The sequence below is a fragment of the Brienomyrus brachyistius genome, unplaced genomic scaffold (genome assembly GCF_023856365.1).
Source record: "Brienomyrus brachyistius isolate T26 unplaced genomic scaffold, BBRACH_0.4 scaffold33, whole genome shotgun sequence".
NCBI lineage: Eukaryota > Metazoa > Chordata > Actinopteri > Osteoglossiformes > Mormyridae > Brienomyrus > Brienomyrus brachyistius.
In genome coordinates, this window is record NW_026042308.1 from 4,055,673 (window position 1) to 4,074,384 (window position 18,712).

General features: G+C 44.0%; 1 protein-coding gene across 1 annotated transcript in view; it reads right to left on the reverse strand.

Moving 5' to 3' along the window:
* Positions 1 to 18,023: 18,023 nt before the first annotated feature.
* LOC125721427 (G-protein coupled receptor family C group 5 member B-like) overlaps positions 18,024 to 18,712 on the reverse strand; it is a 75,607-nt gene continuing 74,918 nt past the window's right edge. The window contains exons 3-4 of the mRNA XM_048997331.1: positions 18,378 to 18,676; positions 18,024 to 18,085 (exon numbers count right to left, since the gene is read on the reverse strand). Coding sequence (XP_048853288.1) covers positions 18,421 to 18,676 — 256 coding nt within the window. The 3' untranslated portion in view covers positions 18,024 to 18,085; positions 18,378 to 18,420. The remainder of the gene's footprint in view (positions 18,086 to 18,377; positions 18,677 to 18,712) is intronic.

Sequence of the window (18,712 nt, forward strand, 5' to 3'; positions counted from 1 at the left end):
CTCAGTACCCAGTGGACTTCCCAAATTTCCAGCCCTGCCAAAGACTGGTCCTGAAAGAACAGTTGAGCTTGGAATGGCCTAAGGAACTGGAAGCTGTGCAGCCAGGGCACACAAACCATCATCGGCTCAAGGACTATGGAACTTCACAGAATTAAACAAAGAAATGAAATGCATGTTCTGAGCGTGATTTTCTGGTTAGAAAGAGATACCTTAAAGGAAAAGAGAGATTCAGTGTAAAATATATAACAGTTGTTCATAGATCCTCTTACTGTGGTCCTCAGTGAATGGAACATTTCTAATTGTAATTGATTTCTGTTGGAAGCAAAACAGGCAGTTCATAGTGAAAAGGTTGTGCACTTACAGGATGGCACAAGCACAATGTTTTTTGTTGAACTTACATTATTGTTTTGTCTGGGGTGTAGTGACCTTATAGGAAGAAATGTTACAGGTAAGGCGTGTCTTTTATAGAATACAGTGCTGCTGCAGGAAGAAGAATACATAAGTAAAGGGGGGATGTTGCGTTCATACATTTGAGTGACATAACGAAATAGATATATGTTGACACACAGACATAGATAAAAACAATTAAACTCCCTCTATGTGAAAATGACATGACACACGTCCTCAATGTTAAAATATCCATGATTGTAAAAAATGACCATAGTTGCCAATGTTATATCTCAGGTCTCAGATTACTTTGTTTAATGTCAATTTAACTGAAAAAAAACATCATAGAAAAAGGTAACCTTATTTGGCGACGTTTAGTAACCGACAAGCTGTTAATGAGGACTATATCTGTACCTGACTTTCCTGTCAGCTCCTTGGGGATGGCTAATCTTCAAATTTTATTACAAATACTACAACTTTATTTTGTGCCTTGCTTAAAGTAAAATATCTCCGGACTACTAAATACCGCGTTAATGGTGACATTTTTAAACTGATTGGCTTCTTTCACCTCACTCTTCTCTATGTGACGGGTGGGCGTGGTTGATCTAGCCGGCTCCCGATTGGCGGGTATTCGGTAGCTCCTGTGTCATGTGACGGGTAGTAGCGTAGACAGCATCGCCATAGATTTGAAAGCCTGGATGCCTCGTTGGGCGATACGCCATATTGGTGCGGTAATTGTGAAATAGAAGAGTGATATCTCTTAGTGAACCGACTATTTTCGAAACTGCAACAACATGAGGAATGTTAAAACTAGAAAACAGGGAACCACATTTCACAGGTAAAAAAATATGCGGTACGGTCAAATAAAATACATAAAATGTTTACTAGCCTGTGACACTGACGGGATACTAGCATGATTAGTTTTCGTTGAGAGTACTATCTAGGCTTTCAAATTCATGAGCACCACGAAGTACTTCGTTTAAATGGGAGGTTCACCCCAAAACTCTAAAAAGATATTTTAGAGGGGCCTTAATGCTATCTATCTATCAAAGTTCTGCTGGGAGTTGTTCAGATTTGGAAATATCAGTCGTAGAAATGTCGGGCTTCTATCGAAGTACACTACTCGTATCACTGCGCATTAGACACAAGCGCGAGCTCCCTGGCGATATCTGCTGCGCAGTGATATTATTGATGTGTGGAGTTGGGTAGAAGGAAATAGATCGTATATTAAACTGCTCGCGACGAAGTCTGTGGATCTTCTTAACCTGTTCCTGATTTCTGGTAAGAGATATAGCTGTTGATTTTTTCAAATGCGTTGTTCTGGCGCTTTAAGTAGTGAAAGCAAAATTGAATCTTATTATATTGCTTATTCATTAATGAGTCGCTATATCATGTATACTGCTCAATGTTTTGATTTAATAAACATTTAAATTTAATAAATATTTAAAAAATACTTCAACATTTAAAATGGTTCATGATTTTCAGGAGCGGGCGGCATGGTGGTGCAGTGGTTAGCACTGTCGCCTCACACCTCTGGGACCCGGGTTCGAGTCTCCGCCTGGGTCGCATGTGTGCGGAGTTTGCATGTTCTCCCCGTGTCGTCGTGGGGTTTCCTCCGGGTACTCCGGTTTCCCCCCACAGTCCAAAAACATGCTGAGGCTAATTGGAGTTGCTGAATTGCCCATAGGTGTGCATGTGTGAGTGAATGGTGTGTGAGTGTGCCCTGCGATGGGCTGGCCCCCCATCCTGGGTTGTTCCCTGCCTCGTGCCCATTGATTCCGGGATAGGCTCCGGACCCCCCGCGACCCAATAGGATAAGCGGTTTGGAAAATGGATGGATGGATGGATTTTCAGGAGCGGTGCAGTGGTTAGCACTGTTGCCTTACACTTGCCTGTCCCCCCATCCTGGGTTGATTGATAGATGATTTTCAGGTCACACCGCCCCCTCAGAGCCCACCAATCAGTGACTGTCTCAGAGTGTGATGTAATACACAAAGTCCGCACCACCCACTTTTCAATGAGCAGTAAAAACACACCAGCTTGTCTCAGCGGACAGCGGCTCTTATCAGATAAGGGGAAAAGGATGAGATATCAAAAGTAAAAATAAATATATCACGTTTGGTTAATATCAAATGAAAACAGCCCTGCAATAATATATTGGATTCTAGGATATCATCTATTAAAAGGGTGAATCTATTCTAGCAGACCATAAAAATCCAATTATGAACAGTGAAAATGGGCATAATAGGTCCCTATAAACGACAGGTTTCTGTCCATGGTGCTGAAAACCAGGATTGGCAGATTTCACATTACAGCGATTCCCCCACTATATCGCGGATTTTCCTCCGACGCCTCACGATTCTCTGCGTATCCCGTACATTGTTTGTGGTCCGATTGTTTTCGTTTTGTTCTAAGCCCTACGATGGAAGACGTTGACCATTCAGGAGAAGGTAAAACTTCTGGATGTGCTTCGGGAAGGAAAGCGTTATGCGGACGGCGTTCGCCATTATGGCTTGAATGAATCAACAGTATGCTACATGAAGAAGGATGAAAAGAATGTGTAAGAGCCATATATGTTTTTATTTTTATATATTCCATTACATATATAGAGAGAAAGTTGTGTGTGTGTATATATATATATATTACATGTTATTATTTTATTTTTATTATTATTATTATTATTATGTCACTCTTATCCTTAGCCCGACAAACAGATATATGTGTTGTTTTAATGAGTTTACATGTGTTTAAAGCATGTGGGAGGGGTATTTTAAGGCTTAAACTTCAGAAAAACTTCTGTATCGTGGATTTTCACCTATCGCTGATGGGTCTGGAACGCATCTTCCGCGATAGGCGGAGGATCAAATTTACATTTTTAATCTGATTTAACTTCAACCCTCTTATTTTGTTAACAGAGTGTGCGGGGGAATACAAAGGGTTACAGTGGGTAATAGGTGATTTATATTGACCTTAATTATCACCCAAGTGACTCTGGACAATAAGTTCAATAATGCTTCCCAAAAGCTTCTCTCTTTTTCACTAGTTACACTTCATTACACCGAAATCAAGGAAGAATCAAATGTACAAGCCTGTTATACAAAATATAAGATGCAAACACATAAAAAATATTTTGTAAAAACATTAAAAACAGATTAATATATATTGTGCAATTTGAAACTTTACATTTTTACCTCACTTAGAAAAAGCAGGTGATGACCAGCCCAACCAGCAGTTCCGTCTGGTTGTACAGAATACCTACTCAATTAAATTTTGAGGTCATGACTAAACTAAATTTCAGCTCTGCCTTTAACATCACCAGTTAGATGAAACTGATCATTGCACAGGGAAATACAGTGAAGCCATGAAACATACTAGATGTAAATATATTAATTTTCACATACACTTGAGCTCAGTGAATTCAAGCGCGTCATACACTGTAAAAAAAAAAGAATCCATCAAAAAACGGTTTTAAGTTAATGGACTCTTCCTTCAATTTACAAATATTGTAAATTCAGTTTTCCACAGTTTCTTAAATGATAGTTTATTTTCATTTTTAATTTTTCATTCTGCCAATGCAGATTTGTTTGTTTAATAAATGGTGTTGTTCATAAAAGTACAAGTAATTTGAGAATATAGTGATTCACTACATTGATTATTTTTCATAACTCAATGGCCCATAAACATACAGTTATCCATCTGAAGCTGGATTTAAACCAGCAAACTTTGGATTACAAGCCCAAATACTTGAGCTACTGAGCCACACACTTACACTGACTCAGCTTAAGTAGCAGAGACACAGTGGACTTTCTGTTGGATGTCAGACAGAACGGCAAAGGACCCCTCACTAACAGGAACCTAAAACACACAAACACTTGGGAACACTTCAAATGCGTGATCTGACTCTGCAAGGGGAGAACATGTTCATGTGGAGTCTTGGCTTTTCATAATGTTTCATTCCTGCTTATAGCTAAGGTTTTTTTTAGCCGTTGTCACTCTAAGGTTGCCCATTAATGGTTTGGAATTTGGAATGTAAAGCTGTTTTGTTAGCATGTCTGCCTTACAATTCCTTTACTGTAAGTCGATGCCTGCTGGAGCTCAATTCTGCTTCATGGCACTTGTATTTACTCTTTATTTTGCATTACATTATGTGTGAGACTAACCCCTTTCTCTACCTCTCCATTCCTCCTGTCGAGCTCCATACAGGACTAGTGGAGAAAAGGGGTGCTTGGAGGGGGGACGATATCTCTGGATGCCCACTTAAGAAATATCTGCGTTACCTTCCAATACACCTTCCAAACTTAAGTGGATTGAACATGGGTGCTGTTGAATTAATAAAAAAATGCACTGTATTAAAAATTATTTTGTTTATATAATATAAAATTGAACTATAAAGATGAAATTTAAATCTGTCGTGCAAAAATAGTCATGCAAAGTCATTGATTTATTTTTAATACAATTGCACTGTGATACATTTAACATCATATTTTCAGTTCTGCCTAACAGAACTAACAATTTTACAGGCTTTTGTTGAAATTACTTTAAAAAAATCATCTGGAATGTATCGATTTATGCTGTAATTAATGATGCAAATTAACGCAGATGGGGCCATTTTGACCCAAAACAGCTAGTTGGATGGTAGCAATCCTCCAGATTGTAAAGGTCAAGATACTGGACCAAAAAAGAAAAACAGTGAAAGCTGTCAGAAACAGGCAGGAAACTCTGCATGGATGTTTTTGAAGAGGTAGACGGGTCCAGTTGGCTGTATTAGTCAGTCTGCTAAGAAACATAGTGCCAACAAGCCCATGGCCCCTTTTCATGTAAAACTTCGTACAGGAGGCTGTTTGTGCAGTTTGGTGCCTTTGTTAGCCTCGGCTCCTGTAAATCATATAAGCACACCCACCACACCCCTAGGAGCATTCAGTGTGCCCCCACCTGCCAACCTGCCTGTCCCCTCCAACCCACAGACCGTCTGTAGTTCTGAAATTTATCCACATGGCTGTTGACCAAGTCTAAGGTAAAATTCCATAAATGAAATTTTCAGTAAAATACAATTTTTTCCCCTAATCTGGGAGACAGTGCAGAATTATTGGAGTCGGTCCTAACTCTGTCTTGAATATGTACCCAGCAGGCACCTAGGACTCGTATCTCCCTCTGAGAATCTCTTCTAAGGCGCTCAGCAGCAGAAATTCTCCATCCTAGATGAGCCTGCAAAGTTCTGTAGAAGTTAAATATACTTTAGTCAAATGAGAGACTAACCTGCTGTCAGGCTGGGGAAGCTTGAACAAGGCCTTCATTCATGACAGCTCCACTAGGCTTTTTGACGAGTCCCCATTTAGATGCAGCACGTCAGAGACTGAAGAGCAGGATGAAGGCTGTAAGTGCAGTTTGCTGTGGATTATGACTGTGTTTAAATCTAATAATGGATGAGACAATTTACTTAAAGCAAGATATAGTTCATATTGCTCTTCAGGCTTCGTGATAAAATATTAAAATTATGGAGTACAAAGTTGTAAATGCAAATAAAACAATGCAGAGCGGCAGGGCGCCTGGCCCAGAGGGTCTTCACATAGAATTCTACAAAGGCTATTTTTTCCTGTTAGATTAACACCTTTAATTGTCTTGCCCTTTAAAGAAATTCTCTCAAGAAAGAAGTTGCCTCTTACCATGTCACAAGCAATTAGTTTTACCCAAAAAGGAGGAGGACCCCTCTCTGCTCCCCGTGTTAGTAGGTTCTCCCCGACTCCTCCTGCTTATTCCTTCCTCCCTCCCTCCTATTTGTGCTCTCCTCCTCCTCTTGGGTTCTATTCATGTCTTTTGGTTCAGCAATAAAACCCACAAGGCTGCCCTTGGATTGTCCCTCTTCCCATCGTGACATATTATGTATTACATGATTATGAAGTGATTTGATTATTATACAATAGTCAATTAACCACTTTGTTTCTTCAACTTGTCTTTCTTCTGAATCATCAGATATATGTCGTAGCTGGTAATTTGTTACACTCTGCTGTCAGTGCCAGTGTAGCCTAGATACAACCAGTCGTATGTTTCGCTCATGCTGATGTTTGAACAATTTTTGGGAACAGATTTTCATAATGTTTTCTCATATATGTGGTGTGATAATTGAGCATGACCCCACTGTTGCTGTGCTTGGTGCTCCTGTCATGATCTGTAATCTCTTATTTTTTCATGTCTCCTCCCACTCATGCCAGCAGAGGTCGCTGCTGGCCCTTTGTAACCCTCCTAATTCTCCTGTATCCCATTATAGTTCTCCATCCTAACCCTGTACACCTGTTTTGTCGCTGATTAGTGTGCTGTGTATAAATATGTCTGCCCTCACTGCGTTCCCCAGCTCAGTCATTGCTGTTCCATGTGTAGTCTGTGTTTCCTTAAAGTCCACGTCTGTCTCAAAGTGGCTGCATTTGAGTCGAGTCTCACCCGATGCTCACATCTCCCCGCAGAAAAACAATACACCGCCTCACAGGCCAGAGCCACAGCCTTCTCCTCTCTGCTGGGTGGAAGAACAACTCTCACGCAGTGGAAGTCCTCCAGACCCCCTGCCTTCAGACAATAGGTTAAAGATGTGTTTTCTGTGTTACCTTTTGAAAATCTGAGATACAGCAGAGGCAACTGTAGGAAGAGCTTTCATGCTGTCTGGTCTCTTTTCACTGAAAATGTGGAGGGCCTGTATCTCATTTGGAAGATATTATTTAATCCCTTATATTACAAACCAAAGAATATTACACTACACCATTACTAGGCTACACAAAGTTATTTTAACAACCACTGAATGGAAAAAGGTCAGTGCTGAATATATATAGCTGTGGAGCAGCAGCAGGCCTTGCTGGGCCGGAAATGCAAGCAGCATTGTCCACATTACCACTCTCTGTACTTGGATTGACCGAATGCTCAGACCGTAGGAAAAGAATTAATACTTTTTATTGATCCCCATCAATATATTTTCGTTTTGCCTCCCCCAACTTGCTCAGAGCGAGCTGGCCGTGACGGGCAGCCAGTCATAGTGGCACCCAGGGAGCTGGGGGCCTTGCTGAAGGACCCACAGATGTGTCCAGGCTGGGCTAAAGTGGGCTATTTTCTGATCACAGGCTTAGCACACTGAGCTACACACTGCCCCTAAATTTATATTTATTTGTAATCTGTGTGTGCATGTGTTATCTAGATTTGCCCTGTATGTTTCTAACTAAATCTAATCCAGGCCTTGATCCTACACCTACTATAATTATAAGTACCCCACTATACCTATATCTAACACTGCTATTCATCACCAGTGTTACATGTCAGGGCTTCGCTGCAATAGATCCCTCAGTGCTGCAGGTTATTACTGTGACTTTGCACACACACACGTTGCTGCTTCCTCAGCCAGTGTCACATATACTTTATTACACACAGACCTCAGTAATCTCTGCTACACTCACACCTGCTCATTTTACATCCATGGTTAAATTCTCCTAATGGAATTTATCTTAATGTCTTTATTCTATTTTATGTTAATTGTTACCATATTATTCATTGTATTGTTCTTTCGATTTTATTTTTATTTTATTATTGCTAATACACCGGATCTGAGTGCCTCATTTTGTTCCCTTCATATAGAACACGTTTCGTAATGACAATAAAACATCCTTATCCTTATCTAAATCACACTGTCTCACTACTAACCTGTTTAAATAATATAATTGGATTTCAAAGGTTAATAGTCACTCAATTACCCCCTCAGCCCAACAGTACCACAAACACCCAACATGCACGGAAATTTTCTCCTAAGTTGTTTTCCTTGCCTGGAACAATACCACAGCAGTCACATGGACTAATGTTTCAAAACATTTCGGAAACCTTGCATTGAAACTTGTGGTCTTTAGAAGGGATCAGTCCTGGGTGGCAAAGTTGCCATCACAAAGGTTTTTGATTAAGGGATTCATGATGCCAGGTAGCCATCTTTCACAAGCTGGTGGGCTGTGCCACTGATGCGTTTCCTTTGGTTTTATATGTCTGTCCTGGTTTGTGTTCTTGCCACTTCAGGTTCCCTGGTTTTGGTCTACATTCCTCGGTCCTCTGCTGTGGAGTCTACCTTCTGCTTCACCTCATTCTGGAGCCGCCCATCCAGTCAGCGGCCCATGTCCCCCTGGTTCCCTGTTTCCAGAGGTTGGTCTGCTAGTCTCTGGGGCCAGGGGGCAGAAATCTGCCATGTTGGATGGGTGGCCCAGGTTGGGGTGCTCCATCATAGACTGGTACATGAAGGATTATAAATGGTTTTTAACCAGTATGTACCGAGTGTGCGTCGTGACGAAAAGAATGTCATGGGAACATTTAGGACTGACTGCAGTATTAGTTCAAAGCATGATTGTGTTTTTCTTAATTTTTATTGATTTATTTTTGGATTATTATTTTTTTTTAAGTAACTTGATTCCGTTAAAAGGGGTTTGTCCATTTGCTTTAGCAGAAGTTCTTGTAAGTATGATGTTCACCTTCCCTTTTCATAGTCTAGTCTTTGCCAAGTTTTATGCTTATTTCCCCTGGTTAAGTTAATCTGACTTGTGTGTTTAGGAGGGTCATACAGGCTTTTTGTTTGTAATGGAAGCACAGGGTCTGTACTTGCAGCTTATTTGCCATGCTAATGGAAGCATTTTACCTTCCTCTCTAATCTCTTTTTTTCTTGGCTCTCACTGCAGTCTCCTCTATGCCAGGGTTTCCCAACCCAGTCCTTGGACCCCACTGCAAAGATCCACAGTTTTGCTCTGTCCAAGCTCTCAGCACAGCAGTAAAAGGTGACTGTTTGGTTCATGCATGCAGGGATCTGGGACAGAGCAAAAATGTGGAGCTGTCTGGTGTGCTGAGGAATGAGTTTAGAAATGCTGCTGTATGAAGTATTAAACCATTTGACCGGTTGGATAAATGTTAAAATGTTTTCTCAAAATATAAAAAGAGATAATCTTCTGTTTTGCGTCTCATTACAAGCAAACTTGTTTTTTGTTTTTATGTCACTCTAGTATTTGATATCTAATTTTCAGTCTTCTGGCAATCTAATCTGGTGAATGGGGAAAGACTTCCAGCAGGGGCTCCGGTTTCCTCCCACAGTCCAAAAGTGCGCAGGGTAGGTTAATTGGCAAATCTGAGTTGTGAGTGTTTGCGCCCTGCAGAGTGTTGACTCCTGCCCAGGGTTGGTTCCTGCCTACGCCTGTTGTTCCAAGGACAGGCTCCGGTCCCCCCCGCGACCTCAGTTTGGCTTGCTGTCTCCCCGCTTGGTTTTCTTTGGTTTACGTCTTCACTAGCCCCCTCGTTGCTTTGACTTGTGTGTAAGTTATGTATGTGTGATTGTATTGCTGCATAGGGAGTGACTGCTGTTTTGTTTTGCAAGTGTGTGTTGGACTCTGTTTATTTGGTTAGGGAGTGAGGTGGAGTGTTTGTCTTTTGGTTTCCTTTTCTTTTGCACTTAGGTGAGATTAGCTGTGGGTCGCACTTGATAGTTGGGGATTTTGTTTGTTATTTTGGCTGTGGTCACTCCCAAAGTCTTTTGCACAGGGTTATTTGTTCAGTGTCATTATACATGAAAAAAAATGAAAATACAAAAAATATGCCTTTGTCCACTGGTGTTCCCTTCTTGCCCTCACCCCGTTTGTCCCTTTATCCCATTCCCCTTTCCCGTGAATACTGTTACACTCCAACCCTAGACAGGATATCAAAACAGCATCTTACCTAGAGTTTTAAAAGAGATGAGGGATATTAATCATTGACCTTTATCTTTGCTATTTCAGAAATCCGTATCTGCTACCTTGTGACTGGAAGTATACACTGTAAAAAAAGGCAAAATTTGTCACAGTTTTAAACGATTTTATATCAGCCATTTTGACTGCAGTATAATTATTTTTTTCCTCTTATGTTAAATGACAGTAAAGGTTTATCAAAACTACATTGCATAAACATATTTTTACGCACAGTTTGTAAAATAAAAGAAACCCCTTCAGTGAAACTGGTCAATTTCTTTTCTGTATTTTTACAGAAATTAAACTTATGGTCATATGCAGGGGTAGCATGGTGGTGCAGTGGTTAGCACTGTTGCCTCACACCTCTGAGACTCGGGTTCGAGACTCTGCCTGGGTCACGTGTGTGTGGAGTTTGCATATTCTTCCAATGTTGTCGTGGGGTTTCCTCCGGGTACTCTGGTTTCCCCCCACAGTCCAAAAACATGCTGAGGCTGATTGGAGTTGCTAAATTGCCCGTAGGTGTGCATGTGTGAGTGAATGGTGTGTGAGTGTGCCCTGCGATGGGCTGGCCCCCCATCCTGGGTTGTTCCCTGCCTCGTGCCCATTGCTTCCGGGATAGGCTCCGGACCCCCCGCGAGCCAATAGGATAAGCGGTTTGGAAAATGGATGGATGGATGGTCAAATGCTTTATCTGTAAAATTTTAATGGTTTTATTGTACCAACATGTGTTTCAGTAAATCGAAGGCACAACAGCTGTTTTCAATAATTTTGCTTTCATTAACTTTAATTTTACATTCAGTGTACATAAAATGTACATTGTTTTACTGTCATAAACCAGATATCCACCATAATTGTACTGTGTTGTTGGATATATACGAAATGGTTTGCATAGATCTAAGGTTATAAACATTAAAAAAACTTAAAATTAGAAAATATAGACCCTATATTATAGGGAATATGCGAGTCATCGAATTGATATTGTAACGAACCCAAACTACAGTAGCATCAGAGGCTGTAAACGGAGAACAGATCACCACCAGACTGCAGCTACAATTACAAAGATAATTTTATTCAATACAATTCATGCAGCGACCCATCGGGTCGGATCTGGATTCACAAAGAGTTCGGTCCCTCTTTCTCCCCGTAGCACACCACCCCTTTTCAAGTGTGTGTTATTAACCCACGCTACCACACAGTAAATCCCGCACCACATAACATCCCCATTAGGGCACGGCACACCAATAGCACTGCAATGCACAGTAATCCCCACACTTCGGGCACAGGCAAGCGTTACGGGACCAGAACCGCCTACTGTATATAGTCCTGTCCCGACCCTAAGCGGTTACACTGCGCATTTAAAACACACAGAACACACACACAATAAAGACATAGTTAAAACAGAACACCCCCTCCCCCCCCGGGATCAGGACCCTCCCTCGGGGAAGGAATAATCACACCGGTCCGTCACCTAGAACGTCCCACGGAAAGGGAATCCCACCCCCCCCCAATCCGTCCCAATGAGGGTGCCGCTACTCCCGTCTATCAACCACCCCGTCTAAGCAGTGGTCATAGCCTCCTACCCCCACTGTCCTGACTGTCCTCGCCCTACCGCACCGGGAACTGTCCCTACAGCCCACTCTCTGGCTTCACAGCCGGCAGCCCTAAACGGCATACGAGCGGCACCTCCCTCCCGGACCCCACCCGTACGGTGCCTACCAGACCAATTCTCCCTAACGCGCCTCCTACTCCCTCTCTTAACCCCAGATCCCTCACAACCCAGGAGTAGCCACTTAATTAACTATTACCTTCCACGCCCATACCTCACCCCCCATACATCATCATTACACTCCCCCACCCTTAGGGCAGACTCGTCCTTGAGTCACAACATTTCATAGTCCTTGGACCATGTTGGTGGCATCCTCTGACGTCGCAGACGAGTCTTCTGAACTGGAGCCCCTTCCCTCCGTTCTTGTTCCTTGGCCCCATGCATAGCAGCAGGCCCATCGCTGTGTGGCTCTGGAGGGACCTTACGGGCTCGGCTCCGCCAGGTTCAGGTAGGCTGGACCCCTTCCCCCTGCTGCCCTGGTCCAATTGCACTTGCCTCTTCTGGCCGATTGGCTGCCATTGCCCACACTTCTAGCCCTGGCACCCCCCTCCATCTCACCACCCTTTTCTACTTAGGGCCGTGGTTGCGGATAGCCACCACCAGGGGGGAATCTCTTAGCTCAGGCAGGGTACCAACAGGCATCACTTGGTCTCTGCCCTCCTGATTGGCAGCCTCTGTTACAGTAGAGAGAAATGGTTTAAGTCGATTAAAATGCACCACCACCTCACTTCCCCCTTCCACTGGTACCACTCGATACAATACCTCCGTTATCCTTTCCACCACCTTATATGGACCCTTAAACCTCCTCTGTAACTTTGGACATAACCCCCGTCTTCTAGCCTTCCTCCAAACCCATACCAGTTCCCCTCTGAATAGTACTTGACTTGCGCTCTAAAGTCATACGCTTGCTTCTGCTTACCCGAAGCTCTTGCCTGATGACGTTTCACTGCTCCCACCACTGTGGACAATATGTCCCCTAGTCTGGCCACATATTCCGTTACAAAGGAAAATCTTTCCCCCTCGTTGAGATTCAACATAACATCCACTGGCAACACTATCTCTTGCCCAAAAACAACCTTGTACGGTGTAACCCCAGTACTAGAGTGAATACTACTCCTGTAAGCCATCATCACACAAGGCAACAAAACATCCCAATTGGACTGATTTTCCTCCACAAAGAGAGACAACATTGCCAACAATGTCCTGTTAAACCTCTCAATCATCCCATCTGACTGGGGGTGATAAGCTGATGTCTTAGTCTTTTGAATGTTCAACAATTGACACACCTCTTTAAATAAATTTGATTCAAAATTGCGACCCTGATCTGTATGGATAGAGCGACAGACCCACTGCTCCGCCAAGACCTGGGCCACAGTGGAAGCTTCCTGATTAGGGAGAGGGAATGCCTCAGTCCATTTTGAGAAATAATCCCCAATGACCACAATGTACATATTTATCCCTGGAGTTACCGGTAATGGCCCTAAAATGTCCAATGCTACCCGTTCATATGGCCTAGCGGTTACAACAGACTGCAGCGGGGCACCTCCCTGTTTCCCCACCACTTTCCGGGAACCACAATCCACACACTCCCGACACAAGTGCTTAACATCCCCAAACCATCCCAGCCAATAAAAGCGATCTTTCACCTTTGCTTGCAACTTTTGTATTCCCAAATGACCCCTAGTGGTAGCATCATGCAACTGCCTCAAAATTTCTGGCACCAAAGACTTGTCGATAACAACCTGGACTTGGTTTGCTGCATCAGAATGCAAAGGTGGATATCGTACCAACCTAGAACCCTGCACCTGCAACTGATCCCACACTGATGCATATTTCCACAACTCATTTGGAGGCTGACTACCTGCCCTCCCTCCCTTCCTTTAAAGCAAAAATCTCCCGCAGCTCAGCATCTCCTTGCTGATCCTGCCCCAGCTCATCACACTCCTCCTGACATGCCACTGCCTCCTGACACACCTCTCTCACCGCACATATCACCTCTCCCCCTTTTTCCTGGGTAGCTGGAGGTGAGTCTGAGGTTACTGGCAGAAAAGCGGGCACTCTAGAGAGGGCGTCCGCATTAGCGTGTCCCCGACCCGGCCGATGCACTCTCTTATATTGGAAGCTGGCCAGCTGCTCCACCCACCTAGCCAACTGCCCCTCTAAACCTTGGAAATTATGCAACCATCTTAAGGAGTTATGATCTGTCCGTAAGACGAACTCCTTCCCCAAGAAGTAGTATTTAAAATGTTTTATGAAGGTAACCATACTTAACTCCTACTTGGTTGTTGCATATTTCCTTTCTTGTTTAGTCAAAGCCCTACTAGCATATGCTATCACCTGTTCCCGTCCCCCTTCTACCTGGGACAATACTGCCCCAATACCTGCATCACTCGCATCCGTATCTAATATAAAGGTTTTATTAGGGTCGGGGTAAGACAGGACTGGTACAGACATCAAACTAAGTTTGAGCTGTTCAAATGCTGCCTGACAAGCTTCTGTCCATGTAAACCGTCTGCCCTTCTCGGTCAGCTGGAGCAGAGGACGAGCAAGTTCAGCAAAACCCCGAATAAACCTCCTATAATAAGAGGCAAGGCCCACAAAACTCCTCCCCTCTGTCTGATTTTTAGGCACCGGCCACTGGCGCACAGCTTCCACTTTAGCCGGATCAGCTTTCACACCCCTAGCCGATATTATATGACCCAAATACTGCACTTCTGTGGCAAACAAGTTACAGTTCGCCGGTTTAACCTTCAGATTAGCCTGACGCAATTTCGTTATAACCTCATCCACATGGTCCAGATGTTCTTGAAAGGTACGGCCAAATATTATTGTATCGTCTAAGTACACCAAACAAGTAGTCCACTGAAGACTCGCCAACTCTAAATCCATGAGACGCTGAAAAGTTCTCAGACTGTTACACAGGCCAAAACTCAGCACATTAAATTGGAAAAGGCCTGACGAGTGATAAACGCCGTCTTATGCTTATCTTTTGGATCCACCTCGACTTGCCAGTACCCATTGGCTAAATCCAATATAGAAAACCAGCAAGCCTTGCTCAAACTACCCAACGCATCATTAATTCGGGGTAAGGGGTACGTGTCTTTACGGGTAACATCATTCAATTTGCGATAATCAACGCAAAACCGAAGGCCACCATCTCGCTTCCGTACCAGAACCACCGGCGCTGCCCAAGGGCTATTCGAGGGCTGAATGATGTTATTCTCCAGCATCTGCTTTAAGTGACCAGATACTTCCTCCTGCAAATGGAGGGGGACACGGCGGGGAGGCAACTTTACCGGCTTCGCCTCACCAGTATCAATGTTATACAACATCAGGCGAGTTCTCCCCAAATCTCCCTCTCCGGCACTAAATACAGACAAATTCTTCTGCAACGCGGTATAAATACCAGTCATATCGGATGAGGCAAACCCCTTCTGGTGCAATCAAAATATGTTACAAGCCTATCGACTGTCCAGGGCACAACAGAATCCTCCTCATCCTCACCCAGGTCTACATTCTCTGCTTTCCGACTCACCTCAATACCCGTATGCAAGGTACCTACCCTCATCCCCCCATCATTATATTACACTGGCTAGATGCCGAATCCAAAGGCTCCAACATACCCTCAAAAGCAGCCCCACCTGTATTCTCCACCTTACCAGCAATGATTGCCTCACTTCGAGGGGGGGGGGGGGGGATTACAGTATCTTCTGGAACCATGACGACCCGAGGCTTGTCCACATCTGCTGGCACAAGGAGAGGTAATAATTGACCCATAACCCGACACTCCTTCCTACCAAAATCCAACACCACCCCATATTTACTTAGAAAGCTTTTCATCCCCTCTTGCATCTTAGACACCGTGGTACGAAGCGATTTTACCTCCTGCCTTAACTCCTCTACCACCCCCAACAACACCTCCATTTGTTCATCCCTTTCTAATTTATGCTCCACCACTCCCCTCACTTTAACGTCAGGTGGCAAAGAAGTCTGCTCCAAACTTCTCAGCAACTCCATTTCAGAAGCAAGTTCAATGACATCTTCCAGCGTATTAGGCTTGGCACTACACAGGCTAACCCGAAAATCACCGGTAGCAAAATGCGTAATAAACTGGTCTCTTGCCAACAGATCACAAATCCGATGATCAGCCGTGGGATAAGCCCTAGCGGCTAATCTCCGTAAGGCGTTACCAAATTCCCTTGCCGTCTCGCTATGCAGGCGGCGACGGGCGGTAAAACTATCTCTATTCCAATCACTACTATCACCAGGTTCAAAACACCTTGCAATAGCCGCTTTTAACAACCCATAATTAGTTTTAGCCTCACTCGGCATCCCACTATACATCTCTCTAGCACGGCCAGACACCAGCAAAGACTTAAACATAATTTTCAGAGACTCATCCCACCTGTTTACCGACCAGTCAGACCACTCACGCCCCACACCATTAAAAGTTTCCGGTATAAATATTGGGTGAGCAGGGGGGGCCACCGGGAGATTGAGAAAACACTCTCTAGACGTAACAGGACAATCAGCGCCCTCATAATTAGGAGATTGTACACTATCCTCCGCCTCCGATATGTTAAAGCTAATTCTAGGTTTCTAAACGGAAAAAACACAAAGGAAAGAAATGATCCCACCGCTGCCACCAGTCAGACCTACAGTGTGAGGTGTAGAGCTGGGTGGCGTTCGATGCCATTGGCTTTAGATAAACTGAACTGTCAGTCTGTCACTCTAGCTTCACCATCCCTTGTGGAACTGGAGTGCTGACATTTCAGGGACATTTCAGGGACTCCCCATGCCTGCATTCCCACTTGCCTCTCCCTCCTACTTATGCTGCCATTGCCATATCTGCCGGAGCTTGCACTTTGCACTTCATATTGCACTCACCTAACTGTTAGCACTGCCTATAGTCTCCCCTATACTTTGACTAATTGCACATTTTATTTCCCCAACTCCTCCTGGGGTGTGCTGCCTGGAGACCTCAATCTATCAAGATTTTCAGCACACCCTGCTACATGTGACATGTACCCATGACGTCCTTGCATCCAGCTCGCGTTCTGCCTGTGCCATCTTCCATGTATGACCCGCTGCCTAATTACTTCTGGTTGCCTGGCGATTGGAAGGAGAGTCGGCACGGGCTTGTCATCACCTCCCTGCTCCCCGGTTGTGCCTCAAATCCTATGATTTGGACAATGTGACTTGGCACTTAGCCATCTCTTCTATTCGACAGGGGCTTTGGGTGGGGATGCTGTAAAGCGCTTTGAGACAATGTATTGTTGGGATAACGCGTCATACAAAAATAAATTTGTTGTTTTTCTGTTTTAAAACCAAATGGGAAAACCGTAAAATCACCTTTTTTTGTTTCTTTTCTATGAGTAAATTCAGATCTAACAGATACCAGAGATGTAAGATACAGCCTAATGTGAACTTTATCTTAATTTTACAACATTAACAGTCCCAGTCATAAGCTTGGAAACACCCACCCTTAGAATGGTGTATTTTTGTAATATTTTCTACATTTTAGGATAAAATATGAAGCCTGATTTTTTGTTTTCTGCTTTTCGCTTTTTCCCCTTCTAACAGAAAAACCAAAAAACGCTGCTGTTGTTTAGTTTTCCTGATTTCGTTTTGGACTGGAAAACCCAAGGACAAACGATACATGGACTTTTTGCATTTGTTTGGCTTTAATGTGTTTGATATAAACCTGGAGTTGAGAACCTACAGATGTGTGTGTTTGTATGAGTAATCCATCCATCCATTTTCCAAACCGCTTATCCTACTGGGTCGCGGGGGGTCCGGAGCCTATCCCGGAAGCAATGGGCACGAGGCAAGGAACAACCCAGGATGTGGGACCAGCCCATCGCAGGGCACATTCACATACCAGTCGGGCAATTTACCAACTCCAATTAGCCTCAGCATGTTTTTGGGCTGTGGGGGGAAACCGGAGTACCCGGAGGAAACCCCACGACGACATGGGGAGAACATGCAAACTCCACACACATGTGACCCAGGCGGAGACTCGAACCCGGGTCCCAGAGGTGTGAGGCAACAGTGCTAACCACTGCACCACCATGTCGCCTGTTGTATGAGTAATATAATGTAAAAATTAAATTCTATTTTATGTCCAGTACAAAAGGGAAGCATATCACACAGGTAAAACACCCACATTTAAAAAATGTTTTCATGAAAGTCTGTAACAGTAGAGTGAAGGAACTGACCAGTGGCTGGGCTACTGATATATGGTATGATGATGACCAATGAATGTTTCTCAACTTTTTAACCCTAAAAAAACACACCACTTCCAGAGATGATGATATATATATATATATTATTTATTTAAAATGTAATGTTTCCTGGGGGCTGGGGAGGACACCTGCAGGAGAGAGACAGATATTGATCATGTAAACATCCTTCAGCAGTGCAGTAGTCATACTTCACATTTTTTATTGGGATTGTTGGGGGGGGGCACATGCAGCCATGGTACCTAAGCTCTGCTCAAGTGAGATCTGAGTTACAGGGAAAGGTCCATAGACCTTGTTTATATGCTGCTATTCCACAGACTTCCAGTAGGGGCTCCATGTGAGGAAAGAGCGAGGGCTATGCTCTCTCTCAAGTACACACAGAGTCACAGAGTAGGTCAAAGAAGCGAAAACAAAGTACCATACCTGAGTTGTTGTCACTGAACACGAAGTCCCGGTTTGCTCCAAACTACAGGTGAGAAAGGCCCTCCTCTAAATTGGCCTCTCTCATGCGGGACGGGGGCCGTAAGGTGGCGTGGACCTCAGGAGCAGCGTGCAGCAGTATGAGCAGCCATGCCTGTGCCAGCAGCACCACTGCCTGTACCCGGTTGTCCCATGTTGGGGACAGGCCAAGCGCCGCGTTGCCATACAGGCAGAAGGTGATCCAGGCCACCCACAGCAGGACTGAGGCCAGGCAGGTGATGAGCAGCCACGCGGTCCTGCACCTCCACCGAGGCTGCTGCCTCCACAGACTGCAGGCC